The 17,671-nt window shown below is 40.4% G+C and overlaps 1 protein-coding gene across 2 annotated transcripts in view; it reads left to right on the plus strand.

Moving 5' to 3' along the window:
• letm1 (leucine zipper-EF-hand containing transmembrane protein 1) overlaps positions 1-17,671 on the plus strand; it is a 90,042-nt gene that overhangs the window by 58,268 nt on the left and 14,103 nt on the right. For both annotated transcript variants that reach the window (XM_043711899.2, XM_043711983.2), the window contains exons 9-10: positions 6,720-6,899; positions 9,612-9,767. In XM_043711899.2, coding sequence (XP_043567834.2) covers positions 6,720-6,899; positions 9,612-9,767 — 336 coding nt within the window. The remainder of the gene's footprint in view (positions 1-6,719; positions 6,900-9,611; positions 9,768-17,671) is intronic.

Here is a 17,671-nt window from a genome sequence, read left to right on the forward strand (position 1 = left end):
AAAAATCTCAATCAAGTTTGTGAGACATGATTTCCCACGCACAAAGCCATGTTGACTATCCCTAATCAGTCCTTGCCTTTCCAAATACATGTACATCCTGTCCCTCAGGATTCCTTCCACCAAATTGCCCACCACCGACATCAGGCTCACCGGTCTATAGTTTCCTGGCTTTTCCTCACCACCCTGCTTAAATAGTGGTACCACGTTTGCCAACCTCCAGTCTTCTGGCACCTCACCTGTGACCATCGATGATACAAATATCTCAGCAAGAGGCCCAGTAATCATTTCCCTAGCTTTCCACAGAGTTCTCTGGTACATCTGATCATGTCCTGAGGATTTATCCACTTTTATGCATTTCAAAAAATCCAGCACTTTCTCCTCTGTAGTATGGACATTTTTCAAGATGTCACCATCTATTTCCCCACATTCGATATCTTCCATGTCCTTCTCCACAGTAAACATCAATAAACACTGATGCAGACTATTTGTTTGCTATGTCCCCCATCATTGAACTATTTCAAGTATATATTGACCCTTTTTAATCCTGTTCAGACAAGCTTAATCTGCATAGCAGAAATGCACAAGTCAATTCTCTGGCCCTTCCAAAGGCAATTCTAAAGATTCTGTTTTTTTTAATTTGGAATTATATGTGTTTGAAAAATACAGAGGCCTGAAACTTCATCTTGAATGTGCTTTTCAAATCCAAACATGTGCTGTTTAGCTGCATTGGTCATACTAAATTGCCTTTAGTGATCAGGGTTAGCTGCATTAGTCAGAGTAAATGTAGGGGAATGAGTCTGGGTGGGTTGCTTCTCGGAGGTCGGTGTGGACGTATTGGGCCGAATGGCCTCTTTCCGCACTGTAGGGATTCTAAGTCTTTTAAATTTTCTTTAACCAATAATGGTGATGTTCAATTGACAGCCACTTCTTGACCTGCATTCCATGCACTAAAGACCAAAAATAAAACCCATGAATGATATTCAATCCATTGTGCCTGCGCTCATGGTTTGAAAGAGGGTATCTAGTTAGTCCCTCCTGTACAGTTTCCCTATAGTTTTGTTAGTGTTCCCCTTGGATATTAATCGAAGTTGTTTTCTGGAAATTATTGATTTTACTTCCATTATCCCAAATGATGACTCTGTGCAATCTTCTATGCTATAGTAGCATTTTAATACATTGTAGGTTGTTTCAAATTCCAGGATTAAAAGCAACATTAGCTGCATGGGTGTAAAATTGGCTAATGGACAGAAAGCAGAGGAGTGATGAACAGTTGTTTTGCAGATTCTGTGCAAGCATATAGTAGTGCTTCGTTGGGTCAGGAATCAGAATGCTTTTTTTATATACATCTCTCACACGTGGTGCAATTCAATTCAATTCTTTCCTCCTCTCATCTCTTGTTGTTTTACCAGTGACCTTAAATTGGAGTCCTCTTGTTACTGATCATTTTGCCATTGGAAACAATTTCTCCTTATTTACTCTATTACAACCTGACGTGATTTTGAGCACCCTATCTAATCTCTCTGCACTCTTTTTAAACTTTTAAGGAGAAAAATCCCAGTTTCTCCATTATTTCCACACGACTAAAGTATTTCAACCCTGGTATAATTCTAGTGAAGTTGCTTTGCACCTTTGCTTTGATATTTTTTACCATTTTAAGGTCAGAGTTGGCCATGTAATTCAGTACAGTCTTTTTAGTAAAGGTTTCACATCACTTTCTTTCTTTTGCTTTTGCTGCCATGATTTTAAAAATGAAGGATCTCTGTTGTCTTTGCAAACTTTTCCCACTACCTTCAATGACTTATTTACCAAAACCCAACAGTGTATCTCTTTGTGCATCGTGTTATATCATTTTATCGTTTCAATTTAGATGGTACTGGTAATATTGCTGAAAGAGTAATCTAGAGGCCCAGGCTAATTCTCTGGGGACATGGATTCAAATCCCACCGTGGCAATTGGTAGAATTTGTTAAGTTAATGAATCTCAGATATAAAGCTAGTCATCAGTGGTGACAATGAAGCATTTATTGATAGCTGTAAAGGCTTATCTAATTATTTAATGCACTTTAGGAAAGGAAGTTAGCAATCCTTATTTGGTCTGGCCTTCATGTGACGCCACGTTGGAGAAATTTGGTTCATGCTTAATTGTGCTCTGAAATAGTCTATTAAGGATGTGCTAAGAACTAGATAAGATTACTTACAGTGTGGAAACAGGTCCTTCGGCCCAACAAGTCCACACAGACCCGCCGAAGCACAACCCACCCATTCCCCTACATTTACCCCTTCGCCTAACACTGCGGGCAATTTAGCATGGCCGATTCACCGAACCTGCACATCTTTGGACTGTGGGAGGAAATTGGAGCACCCGGAGGAAACCCACGCAGACAGGGGGAGAACGTGTAAACTCCACACAGAAAGTCGCCTGAGGCGGGAATTGAACCCGGGTCTCTGGTGCTGTGAGGCAGCAGTGCTAACCACTGTGCCTCTATGCCGGTGATCACCTTGCCTTTGAAGTCTACGTCCCTTGAAATAATAAAAAAATTTTAGCTGCTTCTCATTCTCCCTCCTAAATTCCAACATGTTCTATTTCTCTGCAGGATTTTTTTTTCTGTAATGTCTGGCAATTTCATTGGTCTGTCAATGCAATCCTGAAGTCTGTTGCTGCCATCCTGACTATCTGTTAGATCTGTGTCTTTTGTATTTCCACCAAACTACTACATTGTTCCCTCTTCGTGAAGTCCAAGTCATTAATACTATCGATGCAAGTGTATATAATTTCAAATAACAAGCTTGCAATCTCTGACTGTGAGGAGGAAGAAAAGGACAGGAAATGAATGGGAACATCGCGAGCAGCAAGTTCCCCCCCCAGCCCCATGCTGTCATGAATTGGAACTGTACCAGTATTCATTCACAGTGGCTTGGTAAAATTTCCTGGAACTCCCTTTTGAACTGCATCATGCCTCACCACCCTTCTCCCCCCAGTGGATTCCAGCAGTTCCAGAAGGTAGCTTACCACTGCCTTCTCCGGCAATTAGGGATTGGCAATGAGCACTGACTTAGTCAGTGATGCCTGTGTCTGTGGACAAAGAAGGAAAATTTTTTTAAAAACTTTTGAAACTTTGCCAATTGCTCCAGTAATGATGGTTGATGACTAAATTGCATATTATTTTGTTCAGGCATGTTTATTACATGCCTATGGGATAAGTTGGACTTGAACTGGATTTTCTAGCCCAAAGATAGGGACATTACCACTGTAACACAAGAATTCGAATTAATAGACTTTCGAAATTTTTAATAAAACTGTTCAGACACCTTTTGGAGGAATGGGGTTTTAATCTGCCTAGTGACATGTTGAGTATAACAGCAAGCCAGCTGTTTGTCTTTTGGAAATGTCATCAGGATTCTGCACCACGTGTGTGAAATGTATATAAAAAAGAGCATTCTGATTCCTGACCCTCCGAAGCACGAGTATATGCTTGCACACAATCTGCAAAACAATTGTTCATCACGCCTCTCTTTTCTGTCCATTCGTCAATTTTACACCCATGCAGCTCATGTTGCTTTTTATCCTGTTGGATTATTTGTATGTTTAAAATTCCATACAATGTATTCAGTGTTATTGTAGCATATGTAGCATATCTTGGTGATTTATCCAACTGCTGATAAACTACTTTAGTCAGAAAATGTATCTGAGTTTTGTGTTTAAGCCTATTAGTTATATTTTAATCATTGCAGAGGAGAAATTGTACATTCAAATCTGCAAATGAAGCTACTTGAGTATCTACCATATTCTTGAATGTTGACCTGTTTATCCGTTACTATACTCAAAGTTAATTTCCATAATTGGATTTAAAATGTGAGTTCATGCCTCAACAGTATTCTGTATGTAGACTGTTGGAACCTGTGCTGATTTTATAATTACTATTGTTTTATCAATTTTGCTTTGTAACTGTGAGTGAGGAACAGGAATCTCGAGCTGAAGGTGACTTGTGGGCTTGGGTAACAGCTTGTGGAAAAAGGAAAGGAACAGACTAAATGAACATTTTTTTGTGAGGCCAGGCCTAGAGATTAAATGCAGGCTGATTCTTGATTAACAGTGACTCCAGGAAAAGCTTTGTGTTTAAACCGATAGCACAAGTTGGTTATTAACAAGGTCAGTAACTAGGAATTTGGTTCTGGCAGATCTAGAAAAGATGACAAATTGTGATTGATAATTAAGGCCTTGGGAAAAGACAATCAGGGTGGAGCCAGAGTTGGAGTTGTTTTATTTTTATACTTTTTTTTTCTCTCTCCGGGAGAAGGTTTTGGCTGCTGCTGATGCAGCATGAAGATTTGAAAGCTTCCTGACTAATCTCTCTCAGCAGCTCTCAGAAGCCAAAAGAGTACAAAACTGAGGTAGATGTGTTATTGCCTTTGTCTCATTGAACTAAATCAGATTGACCTTGATTGATGTTTCCAGAAAAATAACCAAGAAACAGATGTTACTGGTTAAAGCATAGATATGAATTAGATTACATTATCTAATGTTTTTTCTCTGCTGAAATTCTCTTGTGGCATAGTGGTCGTGTCTCTGCCTCCTGCCGGGAGGCCTAGGTTCAAGTCATATCTATTCCAAGGGTGTCATAACATTTTAATTACAATAACTTTAGCCTGCTTTTTCTATGTTTTAGTAAATAAAGTCTGAGATTGTTTATTCAAAAAAACTGGTTAGGAACCAATGGAGTAACTATTTAGGGTCTTTAAAGGTTTTAATTTTACTGTGTTGTGAATATAGGTAGAAGGCTGATTTGGTTTGGATGTGTCCCTCTGTTTTGCAAGAGTGTCAAGAAGCAAAATAAAGTTTCGATCAAATGTTTTTGTTGAATGTGCTCAGATCTAAGGAGGGAGAGGGGTTTCTGAGTCTTCTGTCACGAGTGAATGCGGAAGCCATGGCTGACACATGAAATGTTTGTAAAATCTTTCTAAATATTTCAAAAACATTTCAGTTAAGTGTTTGTGTGTTGTAATATTATGTGAATAGTGATTTTAGAGAAGATTTGTAGCTCAGGTTGATAAGTATGTGAGTTAGCTCGCTGAGCTAAAAGTTTGTTTTCAAACGTTTCATCACTATACTAGGTAACATCATCAATGAGGGTCTCTGGTGAAGTGCTGGTGATATGTCCCACCTCTCTATCTATAGGTCTTGGTTTCTTAAGGTGGCTGATGTCATTTCCGGTTCCATTTTTCAAGGGAAGGTAGATAGGATCTAAATCCATGTGTTTATTGATGGAGTTATTGTTAGAATGTCCTGCCTTTAAGAATTCCTGTGCGTGTCTTTGTTTCACCTGTCTGAGGATCTGTGTGTTGTCCCAGTCCAAGTAGTGTTCTTCTTTTGTCTGTAATGTATAGAAACTAGTGATAATGGGTCGTGTCTTTTGGTGGCCAGTTGGTGTTTGTGTATCCTGGTGGCAAGTTTCCTGGTGGCAAGTTTCCTGCTAGTTTGTCCGATGCGGTGTTTTTGCATTGTATCTTGTAAATGATGGTAGTTTTGCTGGTGGTATCTAATGGATCCTTTAGGTTCATTAGTCGCTGTTTAAGTGTATTGGTAGGTTTGTGGGCTACCATGATGCCAAGGGGTCTGAGTAGTCTGGAAGTCATTTCTGATATGTCTTTGATGTAAGGTAATATGGCTATCATTTTTGGTGGCATTGTCTGTGCTTGTTTGGGTTGTTTCTGAGAAATTAGCAAATTGTATTTATTGGGTATCCGTTTTTCTTGAAAACACTGTATAGACATTTTTCTTCTGCTTTTTGTAGTTTGGTGCTGCCATGTGATGAAGCTCATTGAAATGATGTCTTGATGCAACTCCATTTGTGGGTGTTGGGATGATTGCTTCTGAAGTTCTGAGTGGTGAATCTCTGGAATTCATTTCCACAGAAGGCTGTGGAGACCAGGTCATCGAGTACACTTAAGTCAGATAAATTCTTGATTACCAAGGGGATTAAAGATTATGGGGAGAAAGCAGAAAAATAGGGTTTAATGGCAGAGCAGTCTTGATGGGCTGAATGGCCTAATTTGTGCTCCCACCTCTAATGAGATGGAATGCTATCATTTTGTTTGCAATCATGTGGAGGCGATATGTTCAAACACTTAGCAGTATTAAGACAGCTTGATGTTGTAATTGAAGTATTTTGTCATTTTGTATAATCAGCCCGATCGGTACTGTTAGAAGGGAAGTGAGTTAGTTGGCTTTGATTTATGGGTGCAAGGTCTTCACTGAAATTGACTGTCAAATTTGCACGTGTTGCTTGAGTAAATGGCAGACCTTGTTCATGACAGAAGTTTTGTGAGGATGTAGATGCTCGTCTATCACAAAAAAAGGTTTGGTAAAATCAAAATGAACTTTGGATGAAATGAAACGCAAATCTGCAAGTAACACTTCATTTTTTACATGTAAAAGAGCTAAATGTGCTGTACAGGAATGCACTATGTATTTTGAAGCATTTTTGTCATCTTACCATTTCTGTTCTTAGTCCAAGCACAATCTGAAGCATCTAAGAGTGATGCGAGAGGCTGCAATCTGACTCCTTTCTGGATCAGTGGTGCTGGAAGAGCACAGCAGTTCAGGCAGCATCCAACGAACTGCTGTGCTCTTCCAGCACCACTAATCCAGAATCTGGTTTCCAGCATTTGCAGTCATTGTTTTTACCTATCTGACTCCTTTCATCTGATCTTTTATTCCAGGCAAAGGAAGCGCAAGTCAAAGTAGCGGAAGTTGAATTTGATAAAGTGGATAATAAAGCTAAATTGGAAGCAACCTTGGAAGAAGAGGCAGCCATCAAGAGGGAGAACCAGGAGCGAGAGATGGAACGTATGGCAGAAGCTGCAGAAAAAGCTAAAGAAAGCTTACAGGTTGAAGCCAGCGTAAGTATTAAATTTGTAGTCTTAACATACTTTGCATTTAGCATAATGTTGTAAGTGAGGACTTCCCAGGTTTTCAGCAATTCAAATTTAAACAGTATATGTTTTTGACAAGACTGATCAATTCTGAAATTACTTAAAAAGATGGCTACAATATGACAAAGTAGCTAGAATTCCATTATAAAGTTTAACTTAGACTATATGTTTTAATTGAAGATCTCTTTGAGGGAGATGGTGCAGCAGTAATGTCATTGCACTCATAATAAAATGGCTCAGACTCTGGGAAGGGACATGGTTTAAAATCTCATCATGGCAGCTAGTGGAAATTAAATTTCAGTTTATTAATCTGGAAGATAAAACTTATCTGAGTAAAACTAAAACTCAACTGACTCAGCAATGCCTTTTAGGAAAGAAAAACTTCCATCCTTACCTGGTCTGACGTACATGTAAATTAAGACCCATAGCAAAGTAGTTGACTGTGATTGTCTCCTATGTGAATCCACTAGGCCAATCGAGGCCATTTAGGGCTGAGCAACATTGCTAGCCAAGTCAGCAATATCCTATCTTCTGAAAGAATTAAATTTTTAAAAACGTGTTTTTTCTGTCATGTGGAATTTTATATTTCAATGTGGACTTGATGGTAACACACAACACGTTGGAGTCTAAGTTGTTGACTTTTGAGCACAAGTAGGTTAATGTTACAACATGCTACTGAGGTGCTGTCTTTCAGATGTGATATTAAAACAAGGCCCCAATTGCCCTGCAATAGCTCCCATAACATTATTTGAAAACACATGAGTTATTTGAGTCAAAACATGGAGACTGTTTTATATCTCCAAAAATGCTGACAGACTTTTGTATGTCCAGCAATTTGTTTTTATTTCAGGCCTCAAATATCTGCAGTATTTTTCTATCAAGTTTTTCCCTGCTGTGTTCTGCCCAAAGTTTATCCCACAGCAAGAAGCACTGAAATAAGCAATTATTGACTCACATTGAGATCAAGAGAAATATACATATCCAAAACTGAAGTATCAAACATAAATAAAAACCATAATGTGGAAGTGCCAATGTTGGACTGGGGTGGAGAAAGTTAGAAGTCACAAGGCACCAAGTTATAGTCCAACAGTCTGACTTCACCTGACGAAGGAACAGCACTCTGAAAGCTCATAAATGAAAGCAATTTTATAAATACGAGGAGCAAACGAAGTAAGATAGATTAGGAAATTAGATTACAAGATGTGGGCGGCACGGTGGCACAGTGGTTAGCACTGCTGCCTCACAGCGCCAGAGATCCAGGTTCAATTCCCGCCTCAGGCAACTGACTGTGTGGAGTTTGCACATTCTCCCCATGTCTGTGTGGGTTTCCTCCCACAGTCCAAAAATGTGCAGGTTAGGTGAATTGGCCATGCTAAATTGCCTGTAGTGTTAGGTGCAGGGGTAAATGTAGGGGAATGGGTCTGGGTGGGTGCGCTTCGGAAGGTCAGTGTGGACTTGTTGGGCCGAAGGGCCTGTTTCTACACTGTAAGTAATCTAATCTAAAGTAATCTAATCTAATCTAATATGATGGCAGGTGAGCAATAGTGAATATTTGCTGAAGTTTTTAATATGGATGGAGATGGATGTAATGTCAGTCAAATAGACCGAGGGGTCTGCTTCTGTGCTGTACATCTGACTCTGACTCAAATGGCTTGCTTTGTCCTGGATGATGTCCGCTTTCTCGTATTGAGCTGCCCCCATCCAGACATTTATCAAGTATTCTGACAAACTCATGACTTGCACCTTTGTAGTTGTTGGATCGACAGCTTCTTCAGAGGGAATTCCTCGCCTCTGTTATTGTAGCTAGAATATTTATAAGGCTGAGAGTGAGTTTGCTTCGTTGGCTGTATAGCTGGTTTGAAATGCAGTGTGATGCTAAGAATATGTGTTCACTTTCCACAAAGGCTGAGATTACTGTGAAGGACTCACTTTCTCAACTGCTCCCCTTCCTGAGGCTTGATAACCCTCAGGTTAAACCATCATGTGACATCTCTTTCTAAAGAGCTAGCAGCAATGTTGATTTTACCATACCTATTTATAAATCTGGTTAAGTTCAGTTACTGGACAAGGATATTAATGGTTTGGAGATTTGGCAACAGTAATGCCATTCACTGTCAACAGAAAGTGGATAGATTGCCTGATTGTTGGAGATTATATGTTTTGCATGAATGTTACTACTTCGCACAAGCTTAAATGTTATCCAGGTCTTCCATTTGCAACTTGTTTCAGTATCTGAGGAGTAGCAAATGATACTGAACAGTGTATACCTCAACAACCATCCCCACACCTGACTTTGATGAACTTTGAGGCAGCTGGAGACGGTTTGGCCTTGCACATTACCCAGAGGGACTCCTGAGACATTCTTTGGAGTGGTGATTGGCCTCTCGCAAATACAACCATCTTCCTTTGTAATCGGCATGGCTCCAACCAGTGGAAAACTTTCCCTTAATTTTCATTGACTTCAACTTTGATAGCCTCCTTACTACCATACCTATCAAATGCTGAGGCAGTCAATGTCACCTCAGCTTTAGAATCAGCTTTTTTTGTCTTTGCTTGAACCAAGACACTGTGGAGGTCTAGAATTGAGTGACAATAGTGATTGAAATGCCTAATTACAAATATTCAGGCTGCCATGAATAGATAAATACATGTGCTATTTCTCTTGATTCTCTATCACAGAAGGAAGTAGAGTCAGCAGTGGATCTGGAAGCAGCAGCTGTCAATGTAAAGCAAAGCCAGATTACTGTCGATGCAGAACAGGAATTGGCTAACGTAGACTTGACGATGCATTCTGAGACCTTGAAAGATACAGCCCCAGTGTTAGAAGGAATTAAGGTAGGTTTTAATGTCAAGGTTGTTTATCTTTTTTACATTTGCTTTGGTGTTTTTAATGGTGTGTCAACATAGTGTCCTAGTAACAATTTAGTTTGTTTTCCGATCTGAAATCTTTCAAGCTTTGTTGGCATAAAGTCTATGAAGTCAGTTTAACATGCAATCCCTTCATTTCATATCAAATTTCAAAGCACAAATATGCCAAGGATAATCAGCAACTGTGTCATGAATGTCTCTGGGCTTAGCTGCACAATGATACTTTACTGAGTTTACGATTTTCATTGCTTTTTTTTAAGTGCACAGTGTATGGAGATTAGAAGCTGCTTGAGGCTCAACATGTACTGTTGCTGAGTAAACATGACTTTGAAAGGACCTTCATTCCTTATGAGAGTACTATAAGTTTAACAAACATTTTGCAGAAGTAACAAAGAGGATTGATGAGGGCAGAGCGGAAACATGATCTATATGGCCTTCAGTAAGGCGTGCGACAAGGTTCCCCATGGGAGACTGGTTAGCAAGGTTAGATCTCCCAGAATACAAGGAGAACTAGCCATTTGGATACAAAACTGGCTCAAAGGTAGAAGATGGATGGTGATGGTGGAGGGTTGTTTTTCAGATTGGAGGCCTGTGACCAGTGGAGTGCCACAAGGATCGGTGCTGGGTCCACTACTTTTCGTCATTTATATACATGATTTGGATGTGAGCAAAAGAAGTATAGTTAGTAAGTTTGTAGATGACATCAAAATTGGAGGCGTAATGGACAGCGAAGAAGGTTACCTCACATTACAGCGGGATCTTGATTAGATGGGCCAGTGGGCTGGGGAATGGCAGATGGAGTTTAATTTGGATAAATGCGAGGTGCTACATTTCGGGAAAGCAAATCTTAGCAGGACATATACACTTAATGGTAAGGTTCCAGGGAGTGTTGCAGAACCAAGAGACCTTGGAGTGCAGGTTCATAGCTCCTTGAAAGTAGAGTCGCAGGTAGATAGGATAGTGAAGAAGGCGTTTGGTATGCTTTCCTTTATTGGTCAGAGTACTGAGTACAGGAGTTGGGAGGTCATGCTGTGGCTGGACAGGACATTGATTAGGCCACTTTTGGAATATTGCGGTGCAGATCTGGTCTCTCCTATTGGAAATATGTGAAACTTGTAAAGGTTCAGAAAAGATTTACAAGGCTGTTGCCAGGATTGGAGGGTTTGAGATATAGGGAGAGGTTAAAAAGGCTGGGGCTATTTTCCCTGGAGTGTCAGAGGCAGAGGGGTGACCGTATACAGATTTATAAAATCATGAGGGACATGGATAGAATAAATAGTCAAAGTCTTTTCCCTGGGGTGTGGGAGTCCAGAACTAGAGGATATAGGTTTAGGGTGAGAGGGGAAAGATATAAAAGAGACCTCAGGGGCAATCTTTTCATGCAGAAGCTGGTATGTGTATGTAATGAGCTGCCAGAGTAAGTGGTGGAGGCTGGTACAATTGTAACATTTAAAAGACATCTGGATGAGTATATGAATAGGAAGGGTTTGGAAGGATGTGGGCCAGATTCTGGCAAGTGGGACTAGATGAGGTTGAAATATCTGGTTGGCATGGACGGGTTGGACCGCAGGGTCTGTTTCTATGCTGTACATCTCTGACTCCATAATTCTTCTCTTTTATCTAAGTTAGATTGTTGCCCCAACTAAGTTAACGAGAGTGTTTTAATTATGCTTTAACTATGTAAAGTACAAAGTAAATGCTGTTCTTCTTTTCTGATAATAAAATCGAACAAGGCTACACAAGTTTTTTAAGTTTCTTGGTGTAAGTTTTGGAATTAAGAGGCATTTGATATTATAGTAGATATGTTACTAGACTAGTAATACAGCAGACTAGGCTAATGCCTTGTGGGAAAAGTTCAAACCACAATGCAATTGCTGTTGGAATTATAATGTGATTAATAAATTTGAAATGAAGTGCTTTTTTTAGTACAGGTAGATAGCCCTTTAGCCAAGATCCAGAAAGCTCCAAAGTCTGAAGGGTTTTTTTTTTTGGTGAAGTTTTTTGTTCTTATTAACAAGGTTGTTTTACCTGCAAACAATTAACCCAACACCACACCTACTGAATGCGTGTCACTCCGATGTGACGTGGGGGCGTGACCCAGCACTGGCAGGCCTCAATTCAGTTTCAGGGCCCGTTTTACTCACAGTATGTCTGTTCTTCGGGAAGATTTTTAAAAATTTCACCATCAAACTGTCACTTATTCTGAAATTCGAAAAATTATGAATTCCGAAAATCAGCTGGTCCTTTGGATTAAGGATAGTGCACCAATTATGAAAACTATCATTTATTTTAAAAACTAGTCTGGCCTACTAATGTCCTTGAAGAATGGAAACCTGCCATTATAACATGATCTACCCTATCTGTGACTCCACAATCAGAGCTAGCTGCTTAACTCTTAATTTGACTTCCAAACCAGACTGGATCATATCGGACTGCTGCAGAAAACTCAATTTTTTTAAGAATAAAAATAGGCGGACCATCTCGCATTACTTTGGAAATGACAAAATGCGCAATCTGTTAATTGACCTCCAGTCACCACTCTCTTTGCTTAAAATTACCATGCTAACTTCGCCAAAATCTAGACCTCTAGGTCCATTGTGACGAGGCTGTGTCTTTAAGAGGCTATTTTAAAGAACAAAGAAAATTTACAGCCCAGGAACAGGTCCTTCGGTCCTCCAAGCCTGAGCCGATCCAAATGTACTGTCTAAACCTGTCGGTCAATTCCTAAGCATTTGTAACCCTCTGCTCCCCACCTACTCGTACATCTGTCCAGAAGCATCTTAAATGAATCTACCGTGCCTGCCTCTACCACCTCTGCTGGCAACGCGTTCCAAACGCCCACCACCCTCTGTGTAAAGTACTTGCTGCGTGTATCCCCCTTAAACTTTCCACCTCTCACCTTGAAAGCATGACCTCTCGTTATTGAATCCTTCAACCTGGGAAAAAGCTTGTCTCTATCCACCCTGCCTATACCCTTGATGATTTTGTAAGCCTTTCCCTACCCCCCAATCTCCTTTTTCTAATGAAAATAAACCTAACCTACTCGACCTCTCTTCATAGCTAGCACCTTCTATACCAGGCAACATCTTTGGAGAGGGTGCAGAGAAGGTTTACAAAGTATCCACATCCTTTTGGTAATGTGGTGACCAGAACTGTATACAGTATTCTAAATGTGGCCGAACCAATGTCTTGTACAATTTTAACATGACTTGCAAGCTCTTATACTCAGTACCCTGTCCAATGAAGGCAAGCATACTAAATGTCTTCTTCACCACTCTATCCACCTGTACAGCAACCTTCAGGGTACAATGGACCTGCACTCCCAGATCTCTCTGCCCATCAACCTTTCCCAAGGCTCTTCCATTCATTGTATAATTCGCTCTAGAATTAGTCTTGCCGAAATGCATCACTTCACATTTGTCTGGATTGAAAGCCATCTGCCATTTTTCCGCCCAACTCTCCAGTCTATCTATATCCTCCTGTATTCTCTGACAGTCTCTTATGCTTTCTGCTACTCCACCAATCTTTGTGTCATCTGCAAACTTGCTGATCATACCAACAGTGTCCTCTTCTCGATCATTTATGTGTATTACAAGCAACAGTGGCCCCAATGGAACACCACTGGTCACCTTTCTCCATTTTGAGAAACTCCCTTCAACAACTACTGTCTCCTGTTGCTCAACCAGTTCTTTATTCACCTAGCTAAAACACCCTGCACACCATGTGACTTCACTTTCTCCATTAGTCAACAATGGGGAACCTTATCAAACGCCTTACTAAAGTCCATGTTTTTGACATCAGCAGCCCTTCCTTCATCTAACAACTTGGTCACTTTCTCGAAGAACTGTATTAAGTTGGTAAGGTACGATCTCCCCCACACAAAACCATGTTGCCTATCATTTGATAAGCTCATTCTTTTCTAAATATAAATAAATCCTATCTCTCAGTACCCTCTCCAGCAACTTCCCCACCACCGACGTCAGGCTCACTGGTTTGTGGTTACCCGGAATATCACTACTACCCTTCTTGTTCAGGGGGACAACATGAGCAACCTTCCAGTGCTCCGGCATCTCACCTGTGTTTAAGGATGCCACAAAGATATCTGTCGGGGCCCCAGCTATTTCCTCTCCCACCTCCCTCAGCAACCTGGGATAGATCCCATCCGGTCCTGGGGATTTGTCCACCTTAATAACCCCGAGCATACCCAACACATCTTCCCTACTTATGCCAATGTGATCCAGATTAATCAAATTTCTTAATCTCTAATCTCAAGATTCATCACGTTCTTCTCCTCAGTGAACACTGATGCAAAGTAATCATTCAGAATCTCGCCCATTCTCTCAGATTCGGCGCACAGCCTTCCTTCATTATCTTTTAGTGGACCAATCCTTTTTCTAGTTACCTGCTTGTTGATTATGTAACAATAAAATGCTTTGGGCTTTTCCTTAATTCTGCTTGCTAAAGCTATTTCATGACCCCTTTTAGCCCGCTTGATTCCTTGTTTAAGCCTTGTCCTACTCTTCGGATATTCCTCCAGGACCCGTTCTGTTCTTAACTGCCTGGACCTTATGTGCTTCCCTTTTTTTTTCGGAGAGAGGTTGTAAGGCAGAGGTGTAAAGCAATCTACCACAAGGACAATCTGCCAGGGACCCAGGGTTGTTTCCAGCCTCTGGCAACTGTCGGTGTGGAGTTTGCACATTTTCTCCGTGTCTGCGTGGGTTTCCTCTGGGTGCTACGGTTTTCTCCCACAGTCCAAAGATGTGCAGGTTAGGTGAATTAGCCATGCCAAATTGCCCATTGTGTTCAGGGATCTGTCGGCTAGGTGTATTAGTCAGGGGAAATGTAGAGTAATAGGAGTAGGGGATTGGGCCTGGCTGGATCCTCTTCGGTGGGTCAGTGTGGACTTGTTAGACCAAATGGCCTGTTTGCACACTGTGTATGTATGTATTCTATGTAAAACCACTAAAGTGAACAGTTTGAGGCCTTGGGTTTTTTTTAAGCTGGAACAATGGAGACAGCCTGGCTGGGTATGGTCAGCTCTCTCAGACCAGGTTATCTAATTTTTTTTTTAGCTTGTAGTGTTAGCTTTAAGCACTTGCTGTTGTGGGCTTGAAGGAGTAGAAACTATCTTTGCTGTCTCTCGGTTACAGCTAGAAGCTGGGGTTTCTCTCTGCTGCTGGGTTACTTGTGAGAAAAGTCAGTTTTTCAGAATTTGCCTTTTTGCCAAAGTATGTATTTGTGATGTTACAATATTGGAACAGTTAATTGCTAATAGTTATTGTATTTATTATTCTAAGTTTTCCAACAGTTATTCAAAATTCCTCTTTCTTTGGTTATATTTTAACTACAGTGTTTGCATAAGTTGTTTTGCTTAATGTGGAGTAGTTTGACCAATTGAATTGCATCTGGAACACAGCACGTTACACCTGCCTTTAAAATAAGAAAAAGTTAGGGTCTAGGCTATCTTTCAAAAATATTTTGAGGGGGTCTGGTCAGTAATATCATGCAGAGATGAAATGAAATAACATTAAACTTAATTTTAAAGAAGAACGTATCGCAGGTCATATTGTAAAATAAAATTGCACTCCTAAAACCCCACTTAATGCATTTGTATTTCTTCAACTGTGTAATACCTTTATAACCATAAACATTTTCATTTTAAGTGTGCCCCTTTTCACATCAAGCACAGTGACAACATCCAACTTCAGAGTCTATAACCACTTGCAGTTGTCCCACTAAAATCAGTCATTCTATAATCCAGTCATAGAGATGTACAGCATGGAAACAGACCCTTTGGTCCAACTCGTCCATGCCAACCAGATATCCCAACCCAGTCTAGTCCCACCTGCCAGCACCTGGCCCATATCCCCCCCAAACCTTTCCTGTTCATACACCCATCCAAATGCCTCTTAAATATTGCAATTGTACCAGCCTCCACCGCTTTCTCTGGCAGCTCATTCCATACACGCACCACCCTCTGTGTGAAAACCTTGCCCCTTAGGTCTCTTTTATATCTTTCCCCTCTCACCTAAACCTATGCCCTCTAATTCTGGACTCCCTCACCCCAGGGAAAATAATTTGTCTATTTATCCTATCCATGCCCCTCATGATTTTGTAAACCTCTAACTTTTATCTAGGCTGAATGAAGTTACAAGCGATGATTTTGATTTTAAATTGCAGACATTGTTTCAAAGCTTTAAAAGGTAGCATTTTTAAGTCTCTTGGCAGGTCGTCTTGACTCTTCTGTTGTTTTGACAGTTACTTTTGAGCAGTTTGGACAAGAGATTTTGACAGTCTGTTGAGCATTCCAATGAGCTTGATATTTCATAACTTTATGCACTTTTTAAATGCATGCCTACTTGTAAGTCGTCAAGTGCTTCTATGATCTATACATTTGTGAGATCTGTCCAGTTCCCATGAAAATGGGGAAATTCCAGATGAAGGGATGGGACTTGAGTTTGGGTTCACCTTTCCTTTTTCCACAGTTGAGAGGTTTTCCATGATGGTGGAAACACAGTCCACAGTAATACTTCATGAATCATTTCTCATCTCATGTCATAGATTCCTCAGAGTGTGTGGTCTGCAAGTCATCGATAGTGACCTTGGAGATGAGACTTTGAAGTCTCATAGCATCAAGTCAAACGTCAGCATGTAACTTTCTGCTTGTTGTCATTTATTTGAACCCTTGCAGCTGATAAGTCAATATTTCACTTTGAAAATTTTACACAAAAAAAAACGGATGTAAAGGATCCCACAAGGATAAGATTGGATCAAACCCTGCTGCATCCAGTATTCATAGCTGCTTAAGTACAATTAAACAGCTAATTGAAGGTGATTTCTGAATCATGCTCATCAAAGATGGCAGGGGGAACACCATTATCATTTTGCTGTTTGTGGGATCTTGCTATGTTGCATTTCTTAAATCACCACAATGACTGCACTTCAGACATAGTTGACTGTAAAGTGTTTTGGGACCTCCAATCATCATGGAAGGTAGTATTTGAAAGCAACGCTTTTTAAAACTTATTTTCTATTTGCAATATAATAGGATATTAGTGAGGGAGTTTCTGATACCTTAATGACCATTGTTTGAAAACACGTCATGCTGAATTTGAAAGGATCAATTCTGGATCCCTGCGTCCTGTCTTATGCACAAAACGCACAATAGATCCAACTTAAATTATTATCTGATCAGTTTATTCTCAAACGTCAACACAGTGTTAGCTGTTGTTGACCATGCCATCAAGCACTTAGTCAACAGTCACATGCTCGATGATACCCAGTTTGGGTCTAGCTGTGCCCACTCCGTTGCTGATCTCATTACAGCCTTGGTTCAAACATGGACAGAAGCTGAATTCCCAAAGTGAAGTGAGAATGACTACCCTTGATGTCAAGGCAATAGTTGATTATGTAGTAATCAAGCCTTAGCAAAACTGGAGTCATTGTGAATTGAGGGGAAAATACATTGGTTTGAGTCATACCTGGGACAAAGGCAGATGACTTCCAAAAATTGGTACCAATTATCTGTCATCAGGCATCATGGAGAGTTCCTCATAGTAATGTCCTATGGTTATGTCAACTGCCCAACCATTAATTCGTGACCTTTCCTCTAATGTAAGGTCAGAAATTGGGATATTTGCTGACTTCACAATATTAGTTGCTATTTGTAACTCTTCAGATACTGAAACTGTCTCCATCCAAATGTGGAAAAACTTGGATAATATTCAGGCTTGGGGTGATGCATGGCAAGTCCCATTGTGCCATAAAAGTGTCAGGGAATGACTATTTCCAACAAAAGAGCCCAACCATCTCTCCTTGGTGTTCAATGACATTGAGAGAAAGTGAGGGCTGCAGATGCTGGAGATCAGAGC

This window comes from Chiloscyllium plagiosum, unplaced genomic scaffold (assembly GCF_037043375.1).
Source record: "Chiloscyllium plagiosum isolate Xiang-an unplaced genomic scaffold, Cpla_swu_hap1 HiC_scaffold_1, whole genome shotgun sequence".
NCBI lineage: Eukaryota > Metazoa > Chordata > Chondrichthyes > Orectolobiformes > Hemiscylliidae > Chiloscyllium > Chiloscyllium plagiosum.